The sequence below is a fragment of the Nilaparvata lugens genome, chromosome 10 (genome assembly GCF_014356525.2).
Source record: "Nilaparvata lugens isolate BPH chromosome 10, ASM1435652v1, whole genome shotgun sequence".
NCBI classification, from domain to species: domain Eukaryota; kingdom Metazoa; phylum Arthropoda; class Insecta; order Hemiptera; family Delphacidae; genus Nilaparvata; species Nilaparvata lugens.
The window spans coordinates 6,055,214-6,075,955 of record NC_052513.1 but is presented as its reverse complement, the minus strand read 5'-3'; the positions used below and the strand labels follow the sequence as shown (position 1 = coordinate 6,075,955).

The window sequence follows — 20,742 nt, the reverse complement described above, 5'->3', positions numbered from 1 at the left end:
ACAATAAATATTGAGTTTAATATTTTTTCTGCCCCAAAAATATTCCATAATTAATAAAAAATAACACTTGAAAATTTTATCTTTTTCAAATTAATCTTTATAAAATCAAGTCTGTAAAAAATACCGTGATCTCTCTATTATACTTCTTGTATCATAGATACATCTTACTGAACATCCGCGTGCGCGCGTTCTTTTCATTGCTCCCAATCCCAAACTCCCAATCAGCATTCAGCAAGCAGAATCACACATCGCTCACAATTTTGTTGATGTAACATGTTTAGCACGTTTCGTTGCTTTCTATTATGATATTTTTTTAATAATTATTTATTTCCAACTACAAGTGAACCTTTTATTCATCACAATGGCTACAATTCTGGATAAAATTGCTGCCATCGAGTCCGAGGTAAGTGTCACCCCAGATCTATAGTCGTGAAGAATTTATAACATAACCTATAAATATACCAACTCTAGATGGAAATTACTGAGATATTGCATTTATTCAAAAGCTAATAAATTAATAATTATTATTAGGAGGGTTTGATTCCCGGGCTTACAAATAATAATTTTTGGATAATATCGCTCATCGAATTTCTATCTAACTGTTTACCCTGTTGTCAAAATATTTGCAGTAGCAAGTCTTCGGGGTGATTTACAGCATTTAATTTGGATTTTTGTTTAATAATAATAATTATTAGTACAAATCATCTCACTACATTATCCTTACTTATTAAAGGGACAGTTACTTATCATTGATATTTAAATATTAAATGTAGCATCATTATACGATGATAACTGTACACTGTATTTCAACGAATATCAAAATATTGCCATTTAAAAGTGCAAACCTAACCTAGGTACCCTTTCACCTTCAACACATTATTAAACAGAGCATTTTTTGTTTTTTAAAGTTGTGTGCTCTGATAATATTTTAATGTAGGCCTACTATTGATAATAAGTAAACCAGAAACGAAACTGTACCGGAGATTAGCATCTTTCTAGATTTTTATAAATACCAAATTCAATTTCACAGTCCAGCGCCACATAGGCCTATGAATACTGGTAGGCTAATAACTTGATTATTTCTTTGAAGGCACAAGCAACTTTTAACCTATGTCATAATTACTATTAATTCATTAACATTTAAATCAGATGCCTTCTCTTATGTACTTTCCTTTGTACTTTACTGACTGCTATAGATTATATATTGACATTTGTTTATTTCATTGACAATCACAACTTATAATTTTTACATTACACCATCGATCCTACAAGGGTGGGTAATGGATGAAGAAGAAGGTATAAGGATGTCACGGTACTAGTTGACCTATTAATTAGGTTGTCATATTGAGAATCAGCCAAACGGTGAGCTTTCTGCTCTGTCGTGTTGTGCCGTCCCGGAATGGTTAAGTGTGAAAAATGCCATCCGGTAATTAGAAGGTACCAAGTATGATTCCCAAGCAAATAGTTGTTGGATAGTATCTTTTATCGGATTTTCTTCTAGCTGTTGGCCCTGTAGTCAATATTGCAGTTGCAAAAGTCTTTGGTGTGGTTGACAGCATAATTTAATTTTGATGTTATAACTTATAGCTTAGATATATTTCTTGAAGTGAACTGTTATTTTTTAGTTGCACTACTCAAACCATAAGTCTTACTGAGGTAGCCTATTTTGTTGTTTTCAGATGGCTCGGACGCAGAAAAACAAGGCAACAGCCGGGCATCTGGGTCTGTTGAAAGCCAGGTTGGCTAAACTGCGGCGAGAATTGATTACGCCGAAAGGTGGTGGTGGAGGCACGGGAGAGGGTTTCGATGTTGCCAAAACTGGTGACGCCAGAATTGGATTTGTAGGTGAGAATCGCTTAGAATAATAAAACAACACTTCAGGATGAAACAATCGCAGGCCTTCATTCCTAGTCTGGTATGCTTGGTTTATTGGCCCGGTAAGCTGTCCCAGCCTGGTATGCTTGGCCGCGTTGGTCTTGCCATCCACCCTGCGTGCCCAATCAAGGCCAGACGTTGGCAAGCGCTCGCTACACGAAGCGCCGTATTCAGAATTACAAATAGAAAGTGGAGTTTCAGGTTGAAAATGTTAACTAGAATGAACACAATAAGAATTATAAAAAACAAAAAAAAAGAGTTGAGCAATAACAATTCAAATCAACTCAATTACACAGATACAACCTGCAGAGCACAAGAGCAGACTACTAAACAGTACGCATTGTTTCACTAGTGAGGATGAGTGATTTGCCAGCACTGGTTTGTTGGCCTACGCTGGGCTGGCCTCCACTCGGAAAAAATCGGCCAATGGAGGACAGCGCGGGGAAACCACCCACATACACATTGGCGCTGGCCTTTGTTGGTCCAATATGTAGATGCGGCATTAAATTGAATTGATTGTGGTCAAAAGTAGTCAAGACATCTGCTGCTTACTGTGAAATTATATATGTTTGTATCTTGGTAAGGGAAAACTGTGTGTTAATCACTTCGAACTTCATTGAGTATTGAGCATATACACGGTGTCCCACGAAGAGGTTTACACGTTTAATTTTATATTACGTGCCCATTTATGCACCCAACGTTTTCAAATTTTACACAGTTTACAAAGTAGTTTCTAAAAATATTCTGGGAAAATTTCAGCTCCCTAATTTTTTTATGATCAAAATGGCGGCACATTGAAAATTTTACCAATTTGCTTCCTGGAGAAACTACTGCCGCTATTTTGTTTCTACGAAGGTTAGGGAGCTGAAATTTTCCCATAATATTTTTATATTTGTAAAACCTACTTTGTAAGCTGTATAAAATTTAAAAATGTTCGGTGCATGAATGGGCACGTAATATAAAATTGAACGTGTAAACCTCTTTGTGGGACACCGTGTATAACAGTATGATGTATGAGACTTAGTGACACCATAGAGAAAAAATAACATAAAAAGATGTCACATGGTGTAGGGCGTTTATGCTCCAAATTTAACTGTTACTCAAGCCGATAGTCCTAATAGTTATTTTTCGTGAAGCCAAGTGACGATGGTAGTCTCTTTTACTGTACCGCTCTTACACTCTCACCCGGCCAAAACAGTTATAATGGACCGTAATCGACAGTAAACGGCTTAAGTTAACAAAAATCTACTTGAAAGTTAGTTCAATAACGACTTATACCATGGGATATCTTCTTATGCTATCTTCCCTCCATGGTGACACGTTTATTTCTCTCCCAATTAATTTGTTTCAGTTATTCCATGAATTTAGAATTTAAAAAAAATTTTAATCTAATATGGTAAAACTATATTTCAAAACATTTTCATTAGTATAATTAAAAAAAAAATGTCTTTGTAATTTTTTTCTAATCGTATTAATGTTGATATAATACAGGATTTCCATCGGTCGGGAAGTCGACGTTGTTGAGCACGTTGGCTGGTGTGTACTCTGAAGTGGCTGCCTATGAGTTCACCACACTCACCACTGTGCCAGGCTGCATCAAGTACAAAGGAGCCAAAATACAGGTGAAATATATTAAAATTATTGTAATATATTCAACAATTTAATTCCTATGTGGCCCACTAAGCGAATATTTCATAAGTATCAACATAAATTGTCGAATCAGAATAATACCCAGCTTCCATGAAAGTTTTCTTTGAATGAAATTTGAACTCTGTATCTACAATCTACCGCTCATGTAATCTACATCTTTGGTTGATGAACAGTTCAATTCTAACTTCAATTGATAGAAGGTTTTACACTTGACGAGATTCCTACACCTTCTTTTCAACTCTACAAGTACTTGTATTTGTATGAGATTTGCTCATGCTCACTTATACCATAGGTTATGCTATTGTTTCTCTATTCTTATAAGCACTTCAGTAGCATTTAAGTAATATGTTCATCTCTAACCTACAAATGCAAAGCAATACTGACTACGTATTAAGACTTACTTAAAACTATCAGAACATATTGCTTGAACGGAAAGCATTGATGTTACTTGAGAGGAATCATTTGAAGTGGGGAAAAAGATCGACCACTTAGATGTCGGAGGCACTAGGTAGAAATGGGAAAATTGTATTGCCCAAGATCTTGTAGAGAAGGGACTAGCACCAAACGAAGCCCATGATCTAGACTCCTGGAAGAGACTGACCCGAAACGTCGACCCCACCTGAGTGGGAAAAGGATGAGAAGAAGAAGACATAATTTGAAATGGATCTCACCTTAGGTATTAACAATAGACGGCAACAATATCAAAACCTGGATACTCACTCATATTGGTTAGGGATGACATTGCATGAGCAGTATATAATTTTGTATAATGTATAATTCCAGCGCCACCTTGTATTTATGTATGAGCACGGTGTAATTTTTTTTATAACGTATAATTCCTGTTCCACCGTGCATTTGCTCATATTGTTATTGGTTGCAAATGGTGATTGTAGTGTTTGAGTGTTGAATGTGATTCTAGTGTTATAGTAACAAGTAGGTCCTTATTATAGATTTAGAGTTAATTCAAGTTTCATTTCTCTCTCATTTCATGTCAGCTACTCATTCTCAAGTTTCATTTCAGCTATTCATCACCTCTTCATTGATCCATTTATGAAATCATAACAAATAGAAACGTCTGTAGTGTATTATCATTCATTCCCTCAACTTAAAATATTTGTGGGATGTTTCCTTTGTAAATGAAGAAATAAATAGTGTTGAAAATTGTGTTGCAGTTGCTGGACCTGCCGGGTATCATAGAGGGCGCTAAGGACGGCAAAGGTCGCGGTCGCCAGGTGATAGCGGTGGCTCGCACCTGTTCGCTCATCTTCATCGTGCTCGACGTGCTCAAGCCGCTGCAGCACAAGAAGCTCATCGAGCACGAACTCGAGGGCTTCGGCCTCAGGCTCAACAAGGCCCCGCCCAACATTGTCTTCAGGTATTCAAACATTTACAGTCCGGGTCCTGTAGCTTTGTCTATCGGCCCCGAGGCCACTAGACTACAATATTACCCGTTTATAAACATAGAAATCTTTTTGAAAATGTATCTTTCAATGAGCAACAGATGCTCTTTTGTATCTTCTCAAAAGCAACGTGTTGCATCCGAAAAGGTACACAAGGAGCTTTATTGTATCTTTCCATTAGCAACAGATGCTCTTTTGTATATTCTCAAAAGCAACGTGTTGCATTCGAAAAGATACACAAGGAGTTTTTTGGAGTTACGTCCTTTTAGCACAACACAGCATATCAGCTGACATTCTTTCAACATGCTCTTTCCATTGTTGGTGATATGTTGCAACTCTCTCATTCATGAACAATCTCTGTTTATAGGGAGCTTCCTGTATCTAGGGATCTAGGGTCTCTGAAGCCTGATGTTTTTGCAAAGCCGTGAATATTACCCCGTGAACAATACTGTGCCTGTATGCCGTTTCAAAGTCACGAAGGCAAAGCTACGGGACGTTTACTGTAACATAACACAACTTCCAGGCTTTAGCCCAAAACGGTTCCAATTCTAATTTATACGACAGCCCAAGTGTAGCTAGTTATATTGTTCATAAAAACAATACCGTGTTATTCAATAATTAAAGATAACACATCTTCCAGAAAAGTACCAAAACGGTTCCAATTCTAATTTATTCGACAGTACAAATGTAGCTAGGTATGTTGGTTGATACCGTTGCTTCTTAGGGTTATGTTTACACGTCCACTCAATGTTCGGCTGTCAAACTGAGCCGCGTTACAACTGTGATCTAATTAGATCTTTCCGATCTAATTCCGATCCGACCACGGATGACAACGGCCTAGAATGGCGCAAGACACTCATAATTCTTTTATTGATTAAAGAAACCCAATTATTCAATAATTGGGGGAGGACCATCAGGTACAGCCCAAATCTGTTCCTCCCCCGAATTCATGTACATGTCAATCATGATCTAGCCTACCACTACCTCTCCACCTCACTGAAATATCGTACATTAATAGGATCGTAACGCTGCATAATAGGTGTGGCTCCTGCTTTGCATTACTTTCCGACCTATTTATGTTTGTGCTCTGTTTTGAATGGGAAGAACCAAATATTTATGTTAGCTAAAAACGACTGCTTTCGTTATTGGCTCTCTGACCACCATTTCAGATCCTAATCAGATGATTTGGCAGTCATTTTGTCTATAGTGTACCACAAAAGGTGTAACAGCTGAAGACTATAGATTCTTCATGGAATTTGCAACAAAAAATGTCTAGTAAAATTTTCTTATAGCGACTTCAGTTTTCGAGATATATCAATTCTTCATTACTTTTGAAAAACGTCAATAACTAGAAAACTATCAGTCAATATCTAATTCCAAGGATATGTTTGGAAAGAGGAAGAAATTCCAAATAAGATTCATATAATGTGTTCCTTTGTTTGACATATGAAATTTTTACGATTGCTCAAAGTTGAAAGTTCAAAGCCAAATTTCAATCAGTTTGAACGCTGATAAAAAGTTCAAAAACGTCTATCAAAAGAACAAATTGTCTTAATATGAGTATTATTGGAAATTTATTTTTCTTTACAACCAGTAAATTGTATTGTATATACAATTTATTGTATTGTATATTGTCTTAATATGAGTATTATTGGAAATTTATTTTTCTTTACAACCAGTAAATTGTATTGTATATGTCTGTAAATTGTGTTTGACTGATTTATTTAGTTTTCTAGTTATTGATGTTTTTCAAAAATATCGAAAAAACTATATATCTAGAAAACTAAGGACGATTTATGAAAAGTCTACTGTATATTTTTTGTTACAAGTTTCATTTACAATCTAAAGTCTTCGACTGTTACACCTTTCGTGGGACATTCTGTATAGACAAAATGGCTGTTAAATCAGTTGACTGGGATCTGAAATGGTCAGAAAACCAATAACGAAAACAGTCTGTTCTAGTTGAAATATTTAGATTTTTCGTGGGACACTCTATATACACTAAAGTTTATAGGTTACATTATTTATGCTGTGTGTTCACTATACGCTAAACAAATTGAATGGCGAATGGGAATGTTTCAGGCGCAAGGAGAAGGGAGGCATAAACCTGCAGACAATGGTGCAGCAGAGCGAACTGGACCTGGACATGGTGAAGTCGATTCTGTCCGAGTACCGCATCCACAACGCCGACATCACGTTGCGTTACGACGCCACCAGCGACGACCTTATCGACGTCGTCGAGGGCAACCGCATCTACGTACCTTGCATCTACCTACTCAATAAAATCGGTAAATTAAACTGCTACCTTGCATCTACGTTTGTATCCACTGTACTTTTTAAGGGTAACCGTCCACTGGAACCGTATTCAACCGATCCGTTCGGCCGTTGGATCGGACGAATCTGCCTGCCGTCAACTCGGCCGAATACGGTCGGCCATTGGAACAGTTTTCGTCGGCTGGTTGTCAGAAAATGAAGTGGTAAGCTAGTTAGTAGGGAAAGTGATCCTTCTTTGTGTGTTTTTGTGGAGGAATTCCGTAATATTGAGTTTTTTATGTTTCACTGTAAATACTTGAAGGAATAAAAATATTTGAATTTGAATTTACTTACAAAGTCTGTAAGATTTCATCCATCGAATGAATTTCGATGAGATTATGCTACTTGAAAGTACCTATTATCAATTATATCACAATTATTTCTACTTTCTAATTCTACATCAGTAGAAGTTTCTACATTTTTTCACTTGAATTCAGTTTTTTTTCTCTTAACAAAATAGATCAACTCATAATTTCACTAACAAATTAAAATAACTGTTTAAATTCACATATGTTTATTCATTTACATCATCATACAAAAATCATTATTAAATATATATTTATTAACTAAATGTCAACAAAAGTAGAAGTATTTTATCTTGAAAACTTTGGAGGATTATTTGAGGATGAACGCTATGACACAATTATTAATTATGATGTGTTGAATTTTCAGCCGTCATTGAAATAAAACAATGCTTGTAAAACGTTTTTATAAAACAGAACAACTTCAAAAAGCAAAAACAAACAAGACTGTGGAAAAATTGTGGGTTAGGAACACTAGTTGTTGACACTAGTTAGTTCGGCCGGAAAATCCCATTCAATTCGGTGCACGGCCGTATGAACCTGTTGCGATGGACGCGCATCTATTCCTTTCTTTGTTGTGGGTTCGTTCGGTCGAGTTCGGTAGTTTTCGGCCGATGCTAGTTCGGACGAAAACGGTTCTAGTAAACGGCTCACCTAAAGCAACCGGAACTTGACCAACTAAAAACTGGATGTACTTGAATTGTCTGCCCGGCTAATTATTGCTCAACTGAGATCTTGTTGAAGTGATTGTCACTCATGCAAATTACATCGGACTGAGGTGAATAGTACTCTGGCAAGAACCGATGGATGTGCTAGCAGTTCTCATCTTTCATTAATTCGTTGAATAGTACAAATAATTCTTTATCTAGTCTCATTTTTTTCAATTGATCAACACATTGAATTTTATTTTTATGTATTATTCATTGAATGTCTATCTTTTTATATAATACTATGAATGCAAATGATTGATTGCGCACCAATTGTGAATCAAATATTTGAACTAAGTTACCCAAAAGCTGTAGTAAAATTCGAGGAATTCTATTGCTTTTAGAATTCCAGTCATTTTAAGGTCTACCAACTTGAGTAGGTCCGAAATAATGTGATATCTAAATTTCTAGCAGTTGTTTATTCGACATGGGATATGAGTAAAATCAGCCTCTCCAAGTGTCGAATTTATAAAGATAATTTGTTTACCATTTCCACAAATAGCAATATGAATACATTTTTTTAAATTTCCAGAAATACTTAGGTTTGAATTCACATTTTTTTAATTCAACTTGTTTGTATCTTAAACTTTCTTTTGAAAGCTGTTACTTGTATAAATTATGGATGAATCTTTATTTTAAAATTGAATTTGCTTGTTTCAGATCAAATCAGCATTGAAGAATTAGACATTATTTATAAGATTCCACACTGTGTGCCTATATCCGCTCACCACAGGTGGAATTTTGATGATTTACTAGAGAAAATGTGGGACTATTTAAAACTTGTTCGAATGTAAGTATACATAACAGTAACTTCTTAATTGTTTCATTTTCAGTACAGCTATTATCCAAGTCACTGAAATATGATTAACTTATCATCGCAATTTAAACATTAATTGAAAAACATAGGCATCACTTAGCTTCAGATAACTATACAGTAACTTACTCGATAGTCTCAGGCGCAGGCAATAAATTATTGTTATTAATATTCTAATACAAATGTTTTACATCAAGTTTTTTATCGTGAATCTAGAAAAGAATTAACGTGAAACTCATTCAGCAAATAACCATCTCATGAGTCCATACTAGCTTTCGTGCGTTTATCTCGTATGTCCTAATACCATGTATGCACTAGAACCATGCATCAATAATGAAGAAACTCATTGATAAAAATTCAGTTTTACACACTGATGATAATATGTATAATATTGAAATAGTTTCCTTTGTTGTGATGTCCATATACTCTTGAAAATTTTTAACAAAGAAGAAAAAATATGTCTGTTGGCTAATTGTTTATTGTATTTTAAATTTTGTAACTCCTTTAATGATTTCTTACTCTATTACAGTTATTTAAAACATTTCTAAGATTCCTGATTTAAAAAAAAAATGTTTGTTTTTTCAGTTATACGAAGCCGAAAGGTCAGTTGCCAGATTATGAATCACCGGTAGTTTTGCACTGTGAAAGAAAATCCGTCGAAGATTTCTGCAATAAGCTTCATAGATCTATTGCAAAAGAATTCAAATAGTGAGTATCTTTGTAATTTTTTCCTTCTATAAGTCTAAACGTTTTCGATAGAAATGAAGATTGGTCTTATAATACATTGCAATCGCTCCTTATGGGATGTAAATGTTCCCCATCCTTGTTTCGAGTAAGTCGATAAATTTGTTATTTGTTAGTACTCTTGAAACTTGAATACACTACTATAACTCATTAGTATATTATACTACGTAGGATATTATGTCCCAGTCTAATCCATAACTCATAATGGAAACGAATGCAAAGGCATTCGATCGAGTAAGCAATAGTGTGTTGTATTACTGGCACAATTCCATTACGGAATTGGATTACTGGGGTTCGTCCTGAGAAATGCAGCTGACTAGCAATGTTTTGGCAATACTGAGTGTCTATTACGCCTTGTTAAAGGGCAGGTCACACCGAGCTCGCGTCCGCGGCGGTAGCGAAGTCAAAAAACTCGCCTTCCATGTTATTAAGTTATGCAGGTCACACCGAGCTCGCTACCGCGGAGGTAGTACCTCGGCGGTAGTTTCACTTCGCGAGCCAGGCGAAGTTTTGAAACGTCTCCTAGTGGGAGTACCGCTAGCGGTAGTGAGCTCGGTCTGACCTGGCCAATGTAATAACATGGAAAGCGAACTCCAGAACTTCGCCATCGGTAGCGCATGCGCAGAATACCGAGACTCACTCTGGTTGCCGGCCTTCCCCCACTTCTAGAGAACCAGCCTCATCAAAACAAGAACAAAACCAAACTACCGCTGGCGGACGTTTTTTGTTGTGAACTGCTTCCAGAAAAACTACCTCCGCGGGAGCGAGCTCGCTACCGCTAGCAGACGTTGGTGTGACCTGCCCTTAAGAAGCACTTTGGAGTATGGATCCACGGTTTGGAGTCCTCACTCAGACCAAAACGTTCGGGTCATTGAAAGGGTACAGAACATGCTGATGAGGCTCTCATACTTTAAAAGATTTGGTAGGTCGTGTCCCCTGGGGTTCCCCATTCAGCAATTGAGGGATCTATTCTCATTAGAGTCTCTACGTCAGCGTCGAGATAAAGCATCTGTCTTGTTTGTTTGGGCATTGTTGGATGGTGCTGTTAATTCTCTTACCTTGCTTGCAATTGCTGAATATCAGTGTTCCAGCATTCAATATACGGAATGCTAACTTGTTTGCGACTCCAAGGTGCAGAACGGTGCACCATTTTTTCTCAGTGCAGAGATTAATGAACAAATTGAGCTTGAATGTTCAGCTTGCTGGGACAGAGAGAGAGAGAGTGACAGTGATCTCTTTGTTTTTTGCTACTCCTTGAAGTTGTGTGTTCAATTATTTCTTCTTGTTACCATCTTTTTTCTCTCAGAATGACTTTTGTATAATCGTAGAAACTTTTTATTTATTTTTTAACATTTTATTATTAGCTGTGTTTATTTTTTCTGTTATCTAAAATTGTGTTTAAATTTTCTGTACTGGATATTTTTCAGAGAGACTATTCGTAAATACTTTTATTTATTTCAATATTTTTGTATAAAATATTGCATTTTCAATTGTTTACTTGTATTATGTGATATTATGGGATATTATCCTTGTGATCTCATATGTATCTCAAAATGAATGAATGATATTTTAATTGATCTTTTGTTTCAATCGTTGTTTTCGATAATCTTCTATGCGCAAGAAAGTGAATGGTTCACCAACTATTTTTGGATCTGGTGCCATGTAATTCTTCAGGTATGAGATGGTAAAGAAATTCTTTCTTCTTAGTTGTCATTATTGAAAGTAATTTAATGAAAACTACTAATGGTTTCACTTTTTCACTTTCAGTGGCTTGGTATGGGGATCGTCAGTGAAACATCAGCCTCAAAAAGTGGGCAAAGATCATGTACTCAATGATGAGGATGTAGTTCAAATTGTCAAAAAAGTTTGAAATAAAGCCGAAATTGACAAACTAATGATTACTAATTTCTACCTATGAACCGACAATAATCTGTACGAAGGACTCTTCTTGATCAGATGGTAAATAAATGATTCTTATTTATTTTTAAAATTAGAAATCAATTTTTTATTTCTTAATTGTTGTGTTCCTTCAACTATTCTTTAATTTTATTTGTTCCTGTTCTATCAATAGGGCTTATGCCTTGGTGTGCCCCATCTTTATTTCGCTTTATGTTTTTGTCCTCCAAAGCCGAACAAATAATGTTAAAATAAGTTGTTTTTCAAAGTGGATTTTCATTAGTATTTTTCATTTTGTATTTTTAGCGAGTAAAAGTTTTGTAATAATATTATGCTGTGCGAAATAAATTAATTTTTGAATTGAAAAAATTAACATAAACTATATGGACATAATAGCATTGGAGAAACATCACTTTATTTTGATACAAATATTAATTCAGGATTTGACTGTCCAGAGTCTTTTACTGATTGAGTAAAATTCAGACAAATACAAACACATTTCAACTAATTAAAGCGAACTAACATTTTCCAATTGCTGATTATTCAATATAGCGTTAGCCTAATGAAATATTACAAAAGGAGTAAGTGCAAAAACTCTATATTTTTATTGTATTATTATATATTTTCTTCATAGTAAATCAACACAAAATTTAACAATATAGTGAACGAACAAATTATTAAACTAATCTAAAGTAAAAAGAAAAATCATAATAATTCACCCCTTATCTTACAAAATTGAAACGAAGATAAATACTTGACAATATTTTAAAATAAATTAATTAGTATGTAAAATAATCAAGTTATTTGCTAAAACTAACGTAAATGATCTAAGAATAAAAAGCAAAATCCATAAATAACCAAGTCTTGTTATTTCTAGCATCCACAATCTTGAAAAATTGGTGAACAACAAATTAATGACTTTATGACTTGCCTTTATACTTGGTGCAGTAATTTTTAATTTCTATTAAATATTATTTGACAAGTACTGTCGTAGCCTAAAAGTGGGTGCAATTAGTTTCTATCCTCCATATTTTTTATGAGTAAAACACATAAATTTAGTGTTAAACGAAACGAATTAAAATAAATATTTCAAAACTTGATAGTATAAGTTCATATCTTGTGCAATAGATATCTATATCCACCCAATACTTTTTGACAAGTAAATGAATATTTCATACTACTTATATTTGATGGCATGTTAATTATTATTCAATACTGACTTCTTAGGATGCTGATGATCATTGGACATCACATTTCAATTACAAATAATTAATTTCCCGTAAGGGACACCCCAACAAAAAGATGTACAAATATTATAATTTTCAAATAATCCAACACAAACTAGAATTTGTTATACCTGGAGTAAAACAAACAATATGAATTAAAAATTTATATTTTATCGAATAAATGTTCATAACTTCGCAGTGGCAATCGTTATCTTTCGTGTTAATATTCCTATTAATATTTAGTTATCTTCAGATGTAATTTCTTACATTAATGTAAAAACAAACAATATAACTTGAAATTGATATCTCTATACTTTATGGCATGCTGATTATTATTCAATACTTGTTGATAATGAACAGGAAATTCAATTTTCAAATAATCCAACTCAAATAGAATAACCTGGTTTAGAAAAAATCTGCTCAAGTGCTTTAAAATGTTGAAATTATTCAACACCAAATGGATTAAACTGGCAAAAATTAACCAAGTCGATTGGGTCAAGCTACGTTTAAATCAATTCACTTTTCCTCTGTTTATGTAATTGAATTATCAAATAATTCAACACGAAATGTAGTAACCTGACACAAATTGCCAAGTCGATTGGATCATGCTACGTTTAAAGCAATTAATTTTTCCGATGTCTATGGAATTGATTTCTCTAATAATTCAACACGAAATGTAGTAACCTGGCACAAATTGCCAAGTCGATTGGATCAAGCTACGTTTAAAGCAATTAATTTTTCCGATGTCTATGGAATTGATTTCTCTAATAATTCAACACGAAATGTAGTAACCTGGCACAAATTGCCAAGTCGATTGGATCAAGCTACGTTTAAATCAATTCACTTTTCCTCTGTTTATGTAATTGAATTATCAAATAATTCAACAAGAAAATTTAGTAAACTGGCACAAATTCGATTGGATCAAGCTATCAGATTATGTACTGAACCAGTTCACTTTTCCTCAGTTTATAGCGGGGTTTTCTTTGATTAATGAGAAGTAACAAACAATACAATCAGAAAAGAATATCTCTTCTTTCAATGACTTGTTGGTTATCATTGAAATATTCAAATAATCCAATATATTCTGGAGCAACCTGGTACAAATCACCAACTCAACTGGAGCATAGAGAAAAGTTAACATCTATCATGTTTTGAAGTGTGAATACTTCAGTTCAAAAATGTGACATACATTGGTTTGCGAATATCTTTTCTATACTATAGATGCTAAATTTTCTGTGACTGGGCACGAATCGTTTTACTGTTGGTCGGTGTGTGGGGGTAGGGGTGGAGCGGGTGGTGGTGGGGGGCCCCTGTGGGGCTCGGAAACGGTCATGTAGAGCACTGGGCCGACGTCACCTCCTTTCAGTCCGTTGTTGGTGTAGCTGCTGATGAGGCGTTCGCGCATCTCCCACTTACGACGCTCTCTCTCCTGCTTCTGGAAGCGGATCATGCGGCCCAGCGAGTATGCGAACAGAACTCCCACCAACTAGAAACACAAACAGATTGTTGTCAATTAAGGTTAAGGACTAGAAGCTCATAATCAGCATGGATTTTTTCCATCTATTTTTAAAAAGTTAGAGGAAAAATAGTATAAAATTGTTTTTTTCGAAAATGTCACACCTTCAAAACTATAGAAGATATTTATAGAAAAAGTTGTTCAATGAAAATTGTAGGAAATAGTGTAAGCTTCAATTTTGTATAGAACAGTCATGTCCGTAAGACGCATAGTTTTTGAGATCTATGCCAGAAACAAAAAAACCTTCGAACCACCCCTAGCCACTTAACATAGGGGGTAGTGGTGGGAACTTTTAATAGTTTTACCTTCTTACTACCCTAAACAGAACTGGGGGTCAAAAATTGTCTTCCAAACTTTTTCCCCTATACCCTTTTTAGAGCATTCATTGCCTGGAAAGAAACAACAGGATTCCCCAAACTGTATCTCTCCCGAATTTCACTAGTTAATATACAAGCCCTTTAATTAGATGTTTAATCTATTGGGCTTGTTTTTATAGTAAAATTTCTTTGTCTTGTTCTTTAATGTATTCTTCTGTATTTTGCATTTTTTCCTGTGATAAAATTTCATTATATCCTTTTCTAATATAGTCCAAATTGACGGAAACGTTTTGTAATTGGAATGAATGTAAGCCTAGTCTAGAAGCTGGATCACTTGTGCCACAAAGGAGAGAAATCAATTGGATCGGATCATCGAGAGTTTAAATGATCGTATTAATTCATTATTCATGTAAAAACTTTTACCACATAGGATATTTATGATAGTTTCTTAGAAGTATGAGAAATTGTGTAGTAGTACAATTCACTTGCTCGAGTAATTTAAAACTGTAATTGAAAAATTGAATTAACGAGAGCAAAATTTGCACGAAAGTCTTTTGAATTTTAACGGTGATTGAGTTCTGATTAAATACGTTATCCGCTTCTCTGATTGGCTTTTAACCTTCATTTGATTATCGTTAAAATTTAACAGACTTTTGTACAACCGGACCAATGTATTGTAATTACCTTCATTGTAACTTCTTCTTTCAACATTTATTGCTCCTGGATAAATTGAAACATTTAAACCTGGAGAAAGTAAATGGTGGCAAAAACAACAATAATATGTAGTATTTTTTTGTAAATCGAAAAGAATATTATTGTTGCATGAACTAACCTGCATGAAGGCAATACTGATGGCTGTGGCAACTAACAACAGAGTACTCTCTCCGATCAAGAAATGCAACTTGGGCAGACAGCCGCGGTTATGGGTGGCGATGCAACGCTTGTCGCTCAGGAATCGCGAGCAACACGACTCTGGCACCTGGATGGTGTCCATCTCCACCGGCGACAAGACACCTTCCCAGTCCGCCGGCCTAATTATGCCACAGCACTGCAGCTGTAATCACAAATTACGGGCTTTGTTCACTATTCACAAATAATTTAAGCGACTTATTAATTTATTATATTACCAATGTCAATTAATAATTTAATTGAGATGATGGTCTGAAAATTCTGATACCGTATATAACGTTCAAACGAATATTTTTTAAGTATTAAACTGATTTTATTCAATCGAAAATTGAGATAATGTTCTGAAATTCTGATATCTAAAATTCAAACGACTGTAACATGAATTCTACGTGTCCTAAATAGTTGAAATTTAGTGAGTAACTATTAAAATATCCAACTAGATACTTCATATCTTGTTTAAGAGAGTTTTCATGTTCATGATTAATCATTCAAATTTATTAAAAACAAAAATCTAAAATACAAAAACAATACAATCAAAATTCAAGTATAGAAGACAAATACAAAAATAACAGGCCTCATGGTGGGGTGTGCTGATAGAATGAAAGGAGGACTAGTTAGGAAACTCTTCATTCTGCCCTCGTATGAATGATAAATATTGCATCTTGGTTCCAATTGGCTCTAAAATACTAGTGATATTATAGTGAGGTCTACGTTATAATGGCAGTGGAGAAAGATAGGAGTACAACGTTGCCGAACCTCTGTCCTGTCAATGCCTTCTATAGACGGTAGCTGATACAGGTTTATTGAAATATTTTTTTAATAAATTAATTATTAATTCTACATTGTTGAAAGACGATCTGGCAACAGAGCAAAGCGAGAAAGAGATAGCGCTATCTGCTTTGTTGAATGATAGACAATGATAGCAATACCATTGCCAATCAAACACTGCCATTATAACGTGGACCTCACTGTAGTAATTCATCTACTAGTACTGTAATATTATCAGTAAGGTGCTAAGTATTATCTTAGCGATTAGTACTGCTTAGGCGTACTACTGTAGTTCTTTAAACAATCTACTGTATTTTTAATTTGAATACAGTATAATTATTCAGTTTTCAACATTTTTTAATTTCTCACCTCATTTTGAAGTCTGTCGATGGTGATTCTTGCATTGGCATCAGTCTTATAATCGTGCATAGTTTCGTTCATGCTGTGCACCAGCATTCCAGCCAACTTCTTCTGCATTATGTAGCCAGAAACGCCCACGAAAAATTCAACGCAGAAAATCAGCCCAAGAATGATTGTGAACTGGAAATATTAGAATAAATCGTATCAGAAAATTGATAAATCAATAATTTTTTATAATTATAGTATTTGCTCATTTCTAATGAGGTTATGTCCGACAATAAGACTTCGTTAGCTGGGAGTATGAAATTGTCGTGGTAATACGAAGACTGTCTGTTGAACTAGTAAATTAGTAGCAACTATAATAACATATAACTATGTAACATACGACAGAGGTTGTATTATAAATTATTTCATTGTTTGACGATGCTTATTGCTTTTTTGTAAAGTTTTACGGCAAATGAAATTCTTGATTCTTAATAGAATAACTAGTAATAGTTTATGTGAATTATAGCTTAATTCAAGATGTGAGGAGAATTATATATGTCATAGGTTTTGTTTTTTGCATGTTTCCTCTAATTACAAGCCAGAATTTTCTCTTATTTAGATTTTCTGCTCTCCTGTGAATTGTAATTGAGCGACTGTAACATAACGTATGCTTGTTAGTTTGGTAGAAACGGAACATAGATTATCATAAGATATGAACTTACAACAGTGACTAAGCATGTGCTCTCTTTCAATGCTCCTAAACATCCGAGGAAAGCGATGAAAAATATTATCATTCCAAGTGCCACGAGCCACACTGAAGGCGAGAAGAAGCGGTCCTCAAGGAAATGTGCGTAGTCAGCATAAAACTCATTGATTGAAGTACCAACAATTACTATGCAAAGTCCAGTTATCTGAAAATTATGGAAACACGTTTGTAAATCATATAGTATTGATCAGAATCATACATTAAATAACTCTATATAATCAATTCCCCTTTTCATTTAAGGCATTGAGTTGAAGTAAGTAATAATCATTAATATTGTCTGATAATATATTTTTTGCCGGGTGTGATACCCTCATGAACTTCAGGCTTGTGCGTGGATAGTGATGAGGCGATGATGATGATGAGAGATGAGTGAACCTACAGCGTTAGGTGGTTTCTAAACCACTGGGAAGCGATTTTTGTCTGGTTGATTATTTTTGTTAGGTTTTGGAAATGTGTGAAAGTTTATTCTTCAATAAATTGGAATAAACATTTCAATTTTGATCTTTGATGATAAAAATGTACTAGGTACAGACAATAATTCCTGTACCGTATCATCAATACGTTTGGTTGCTATTATCAGAAATGAAATCTCTATTAGTTTCCTTACTCTATTATGCTATTATTAAGGAAAATAGTTCATCCGTACTGGTCTTTGAGTAGGAAAAATTCTTTGTCTAACAGTTAATTCTTAGCTCGCTGTCAAAAGTAATATTTTTTGATTTCACTAACACGCTTATTTCTTATTGAAACCATGAAATGGTTTTACAAAGGTAATGGTTTTTCATGAACCGTGACAAAAATCAATTATTCTCCGACTATGAAAACATGTTGATTTCAAGGTATAATAAGATCTCACATCACATAACAATATTATTGTTCTGCAACACATCTCTAGATCTCTTCTAGCGCAGTACAATAACACGAATTATTATGCTTGTACCTGATCTTGAACATTATACTGACAGTGAATAACAAGATTTACGTCACTCAAGAGAGGCAAACATACTTTCAAATATTGATGCACATGCGTCATTGTATTTTAGAAAACATTACTTTCAAGGTAGCGTCAGTAAATAAGTGGAAATGTTTTGGAACTTAGTTTTCAAATTAATCTATTAATGAAAATTGATATTTTAAAAAAACTTAAGCTGAAACAATTTAATACTATTAATGGTATTAGGATTTTACACTCGTTGTTATACTTGCGTTAATTAAAGCCGAACAAGTCAATAATTATTGTATAAAATTTTAGATCTGAAACTTTTTATTCCTGCCAAAAATAGTCAATAATCATTTATAATATGATTTGTTGAAATTTGTTATTTGCTATGAATAGAATCAATAATAAATTATTCAAAATTCACTTAGTACGTAGTGAAGTTTCGATATTATTAACGTTGAGAAGTGTTTTGGTGGAGCTCAAATTATTGTAATCCAATATCGTAAGAAATGAGATAACAATCCAATTAGTTAATTTGATTATTTTTTATTTTCTGAATTTTTAAAAATAAATGTATAATTTATTAATAAACTTGCAGGTAACACACACAAGTTTCCTACTTTGCTAGCTTTCTAGAAATATTCTGATTCATGTCATGTCTATCACAGATTACAATGTGAATTTCAAAAATGAATAATTCGAGTGTATTATTATCCAGGAGGAATAAAAATATGAATTTGATGATTCATAGTATTTTCTCTAGTATGGACAAAAAAACTCGCATTATAATATATATTAACTTACCGTACAGATATTTCAATGGATAATTCAGGAGAACACAATACAGTCAAGATATTCTAGGCAGAAATATAATTATAAATATCCAACAACTGAATAAATATCTATGAGTGGCAGTTTGCATTTTTTGAGAAAACATTTCTCTCTTCTGTTGACACTATGTTCAGTGTTTCTTTTTTTTTGTAAATTGGTTCTTGTTTGAAATTATAGTATCGTGTATTTTATAGAAAAAAATGTTATACTTCTTCTATGTACTTGTGGAATTCCTCTTCCAATACCAGTATACAATTTTAATTGGAACTGAATGATAATTCAATTTCTATTCCAAATTACCAACGAACAAATCATTAGTTACCAGCTAAATGGGTACTAATTCTAATAATTTAATACCAAATTATATTTCATTGTCAATTTTACTGTAATAAAACCCGGAAAGCATATATATTATTCTAGTTACAAAATAACTAACACGGGTGGGTGAAAGAAGTAAAAAACAATATTAAAGTTTGAGAGTAATTTTTGTGCTTAAGATAACATTTGTAGTGAACAATTGAGAGCTAAAGATTCTTCTTTAATTGGATTTGGCAAATAAAAATAATATTGATTGGTAGTTGTTTAATATGTGTTTTTTGCTATTGGAAATTGTCGTGAAGCTTATGTAAAAGGTTTTATTTCTTATCTGAGTCAGTTAGGTGTGGATTATATTACTATAATATTATTTTATAATAGCAGATTATTACTGTACTAGATACTATTATAAGTGAACGTTTTAAATTTCTCAAGCATTAGTGAGAGGTAATCGCGGAACTCTGTATCAGAACTCTACATATTAATATTAATTAATATTACTAATAGGTATATAATAAACTAACATTCTCAAACATTTCGAAGAGCAGTATTTTTTTAGAGGAAAAATAGATTTTAAAATATTAAAAACTACACAATATGTTATCATGTTGTACATCTGCATGAAGAATCAATTAAGAATTGTTCCCAATAATATATTATAAAAATACTGGAATAAAAAAGGTTGAAATAACATACCATGAACATCAAATTGAACAGGATGAGAAGGTATTTGATGCATCTCATCCCTGGAGTGGAATAGGGTTTGGAATCCATCCCCTTCATTTTACTGAATAGGTGACAATATGTTACTTGGAAAAATCACAACAGAATAGTCTAGATTTTTGGGCGAAGTAAAACACAACACAATCTACCTTTGCGACCACGTAACTGCAACTCAATTATAAGCTGTTATCAGTTGTTGTACTCGTTAAAGTGAAGAGAGAAGCTCGATAGATAAGTGTAACTGTCAATAACTCACACAGCCAACACGGCACAATCAAACGACCATACTGTATTGGAGCACAATAACGCTGCTTCATGAAGTCATAAAACCATCTCTACTGCTCAAAAACAGTGCAATGTCACAATCAAGCATTCGCTGTATACA

The 20,742-nt window shown here is 34.0% G+C and overlaps 2 protein-coding genes across 2 annotated transcripts; one reads left to right on the top strand and one right to left on the bottom strand.

Moving 5' to 3' along the window:
• Positions 1-162: 162 nt before the first annotated feature.
• LOC111043219 (GTP-binding protein 128up) lies at positions 163-11,802 on the top strand. The gene is made up of 8 exons (XM_022328117.2): positions 163-403; positions 1,680-1,845; positions 3,367-3,497; positions 4,698-4,900; positions 7,008-7,213; positions 8,908-9,037; positions 9,647-9,769; positions 11,573-11,802. Exons 1-8 carry the CDS (start codon positions 362-364, stop codon positions 11,673-11,675), a joined length of 1,104 nt encoding a protein of 367 aa, XP_022183809.1. The 5' UTR covers positions 163-361; the 3' UTR covers positions 11,676-11,802.
• Positions 11,803-12,283: 481 nt separating this feature from the next.
• On the bottom strand, positions 12,284-20,742 carry LOC111043218 (CD63 antigen). The gene is made up of 5 exons (XM_039436175.1): positions 20,331-20,742; positions 17,505-17,693; positions 16,807-16,977; positions 15,593-15,814; positions 12,284-14,413 (listed from the first exon to the last, which is right to left on the bottom strand). Exons 1-5 carry the CDS (start codon positions 20,415-20,417, stop codon positions 14,183-14,185), a joined length of 900 nt encoding a protein of 299 aa, XP_039292109.1. The 5' UTR covers positions 20,418-20,742; the 3' UTR covers positions 12,284-14,182.

Coding starts and splice junctions, on each gene's coding strand:
- LOC111043219 (XM_022328117.2), top strand. CDS start 362: ATGGCTACAATTCTGGATAAAATTGCTGCCATCGAGTCCGAG. Junction 3,498..4,697: donor ACAAAGGAGCCAAAATACAG/GTGAAATATATT, acceptor ATTGTGTTGCAG/TTGCTGGACCTGCCGGGTAT. Junction 4,901..7,007: donor CCGCCCAACATTGTCTTCAG/GTATTCAAACAT, acceptor GGAATGTTTCAG/GCGCAAGGAGAAGGGAGGCA.
- LOC111043218 (XM_039436175.1), bottom strand. CDS start 20,417: ATGAAGGGGATGGATTCCAAACCCTATTCCACTCCAGGGATGAGATGC. Junction 16,978..17,504: donor GCACATGCTTAGTCACTGTT/GTAAGTTCATAT, acceptor TAATATTTCCAG/TTCACAATCATTCTTGGGCT. Junction 14,414..15,592: donor TCAGTATTGCCTTCATGCAG/GTTAGTTCATGC, acceptor TTGTGTTTCTAG/TTGGTGGGAGTTCTGTTCGC.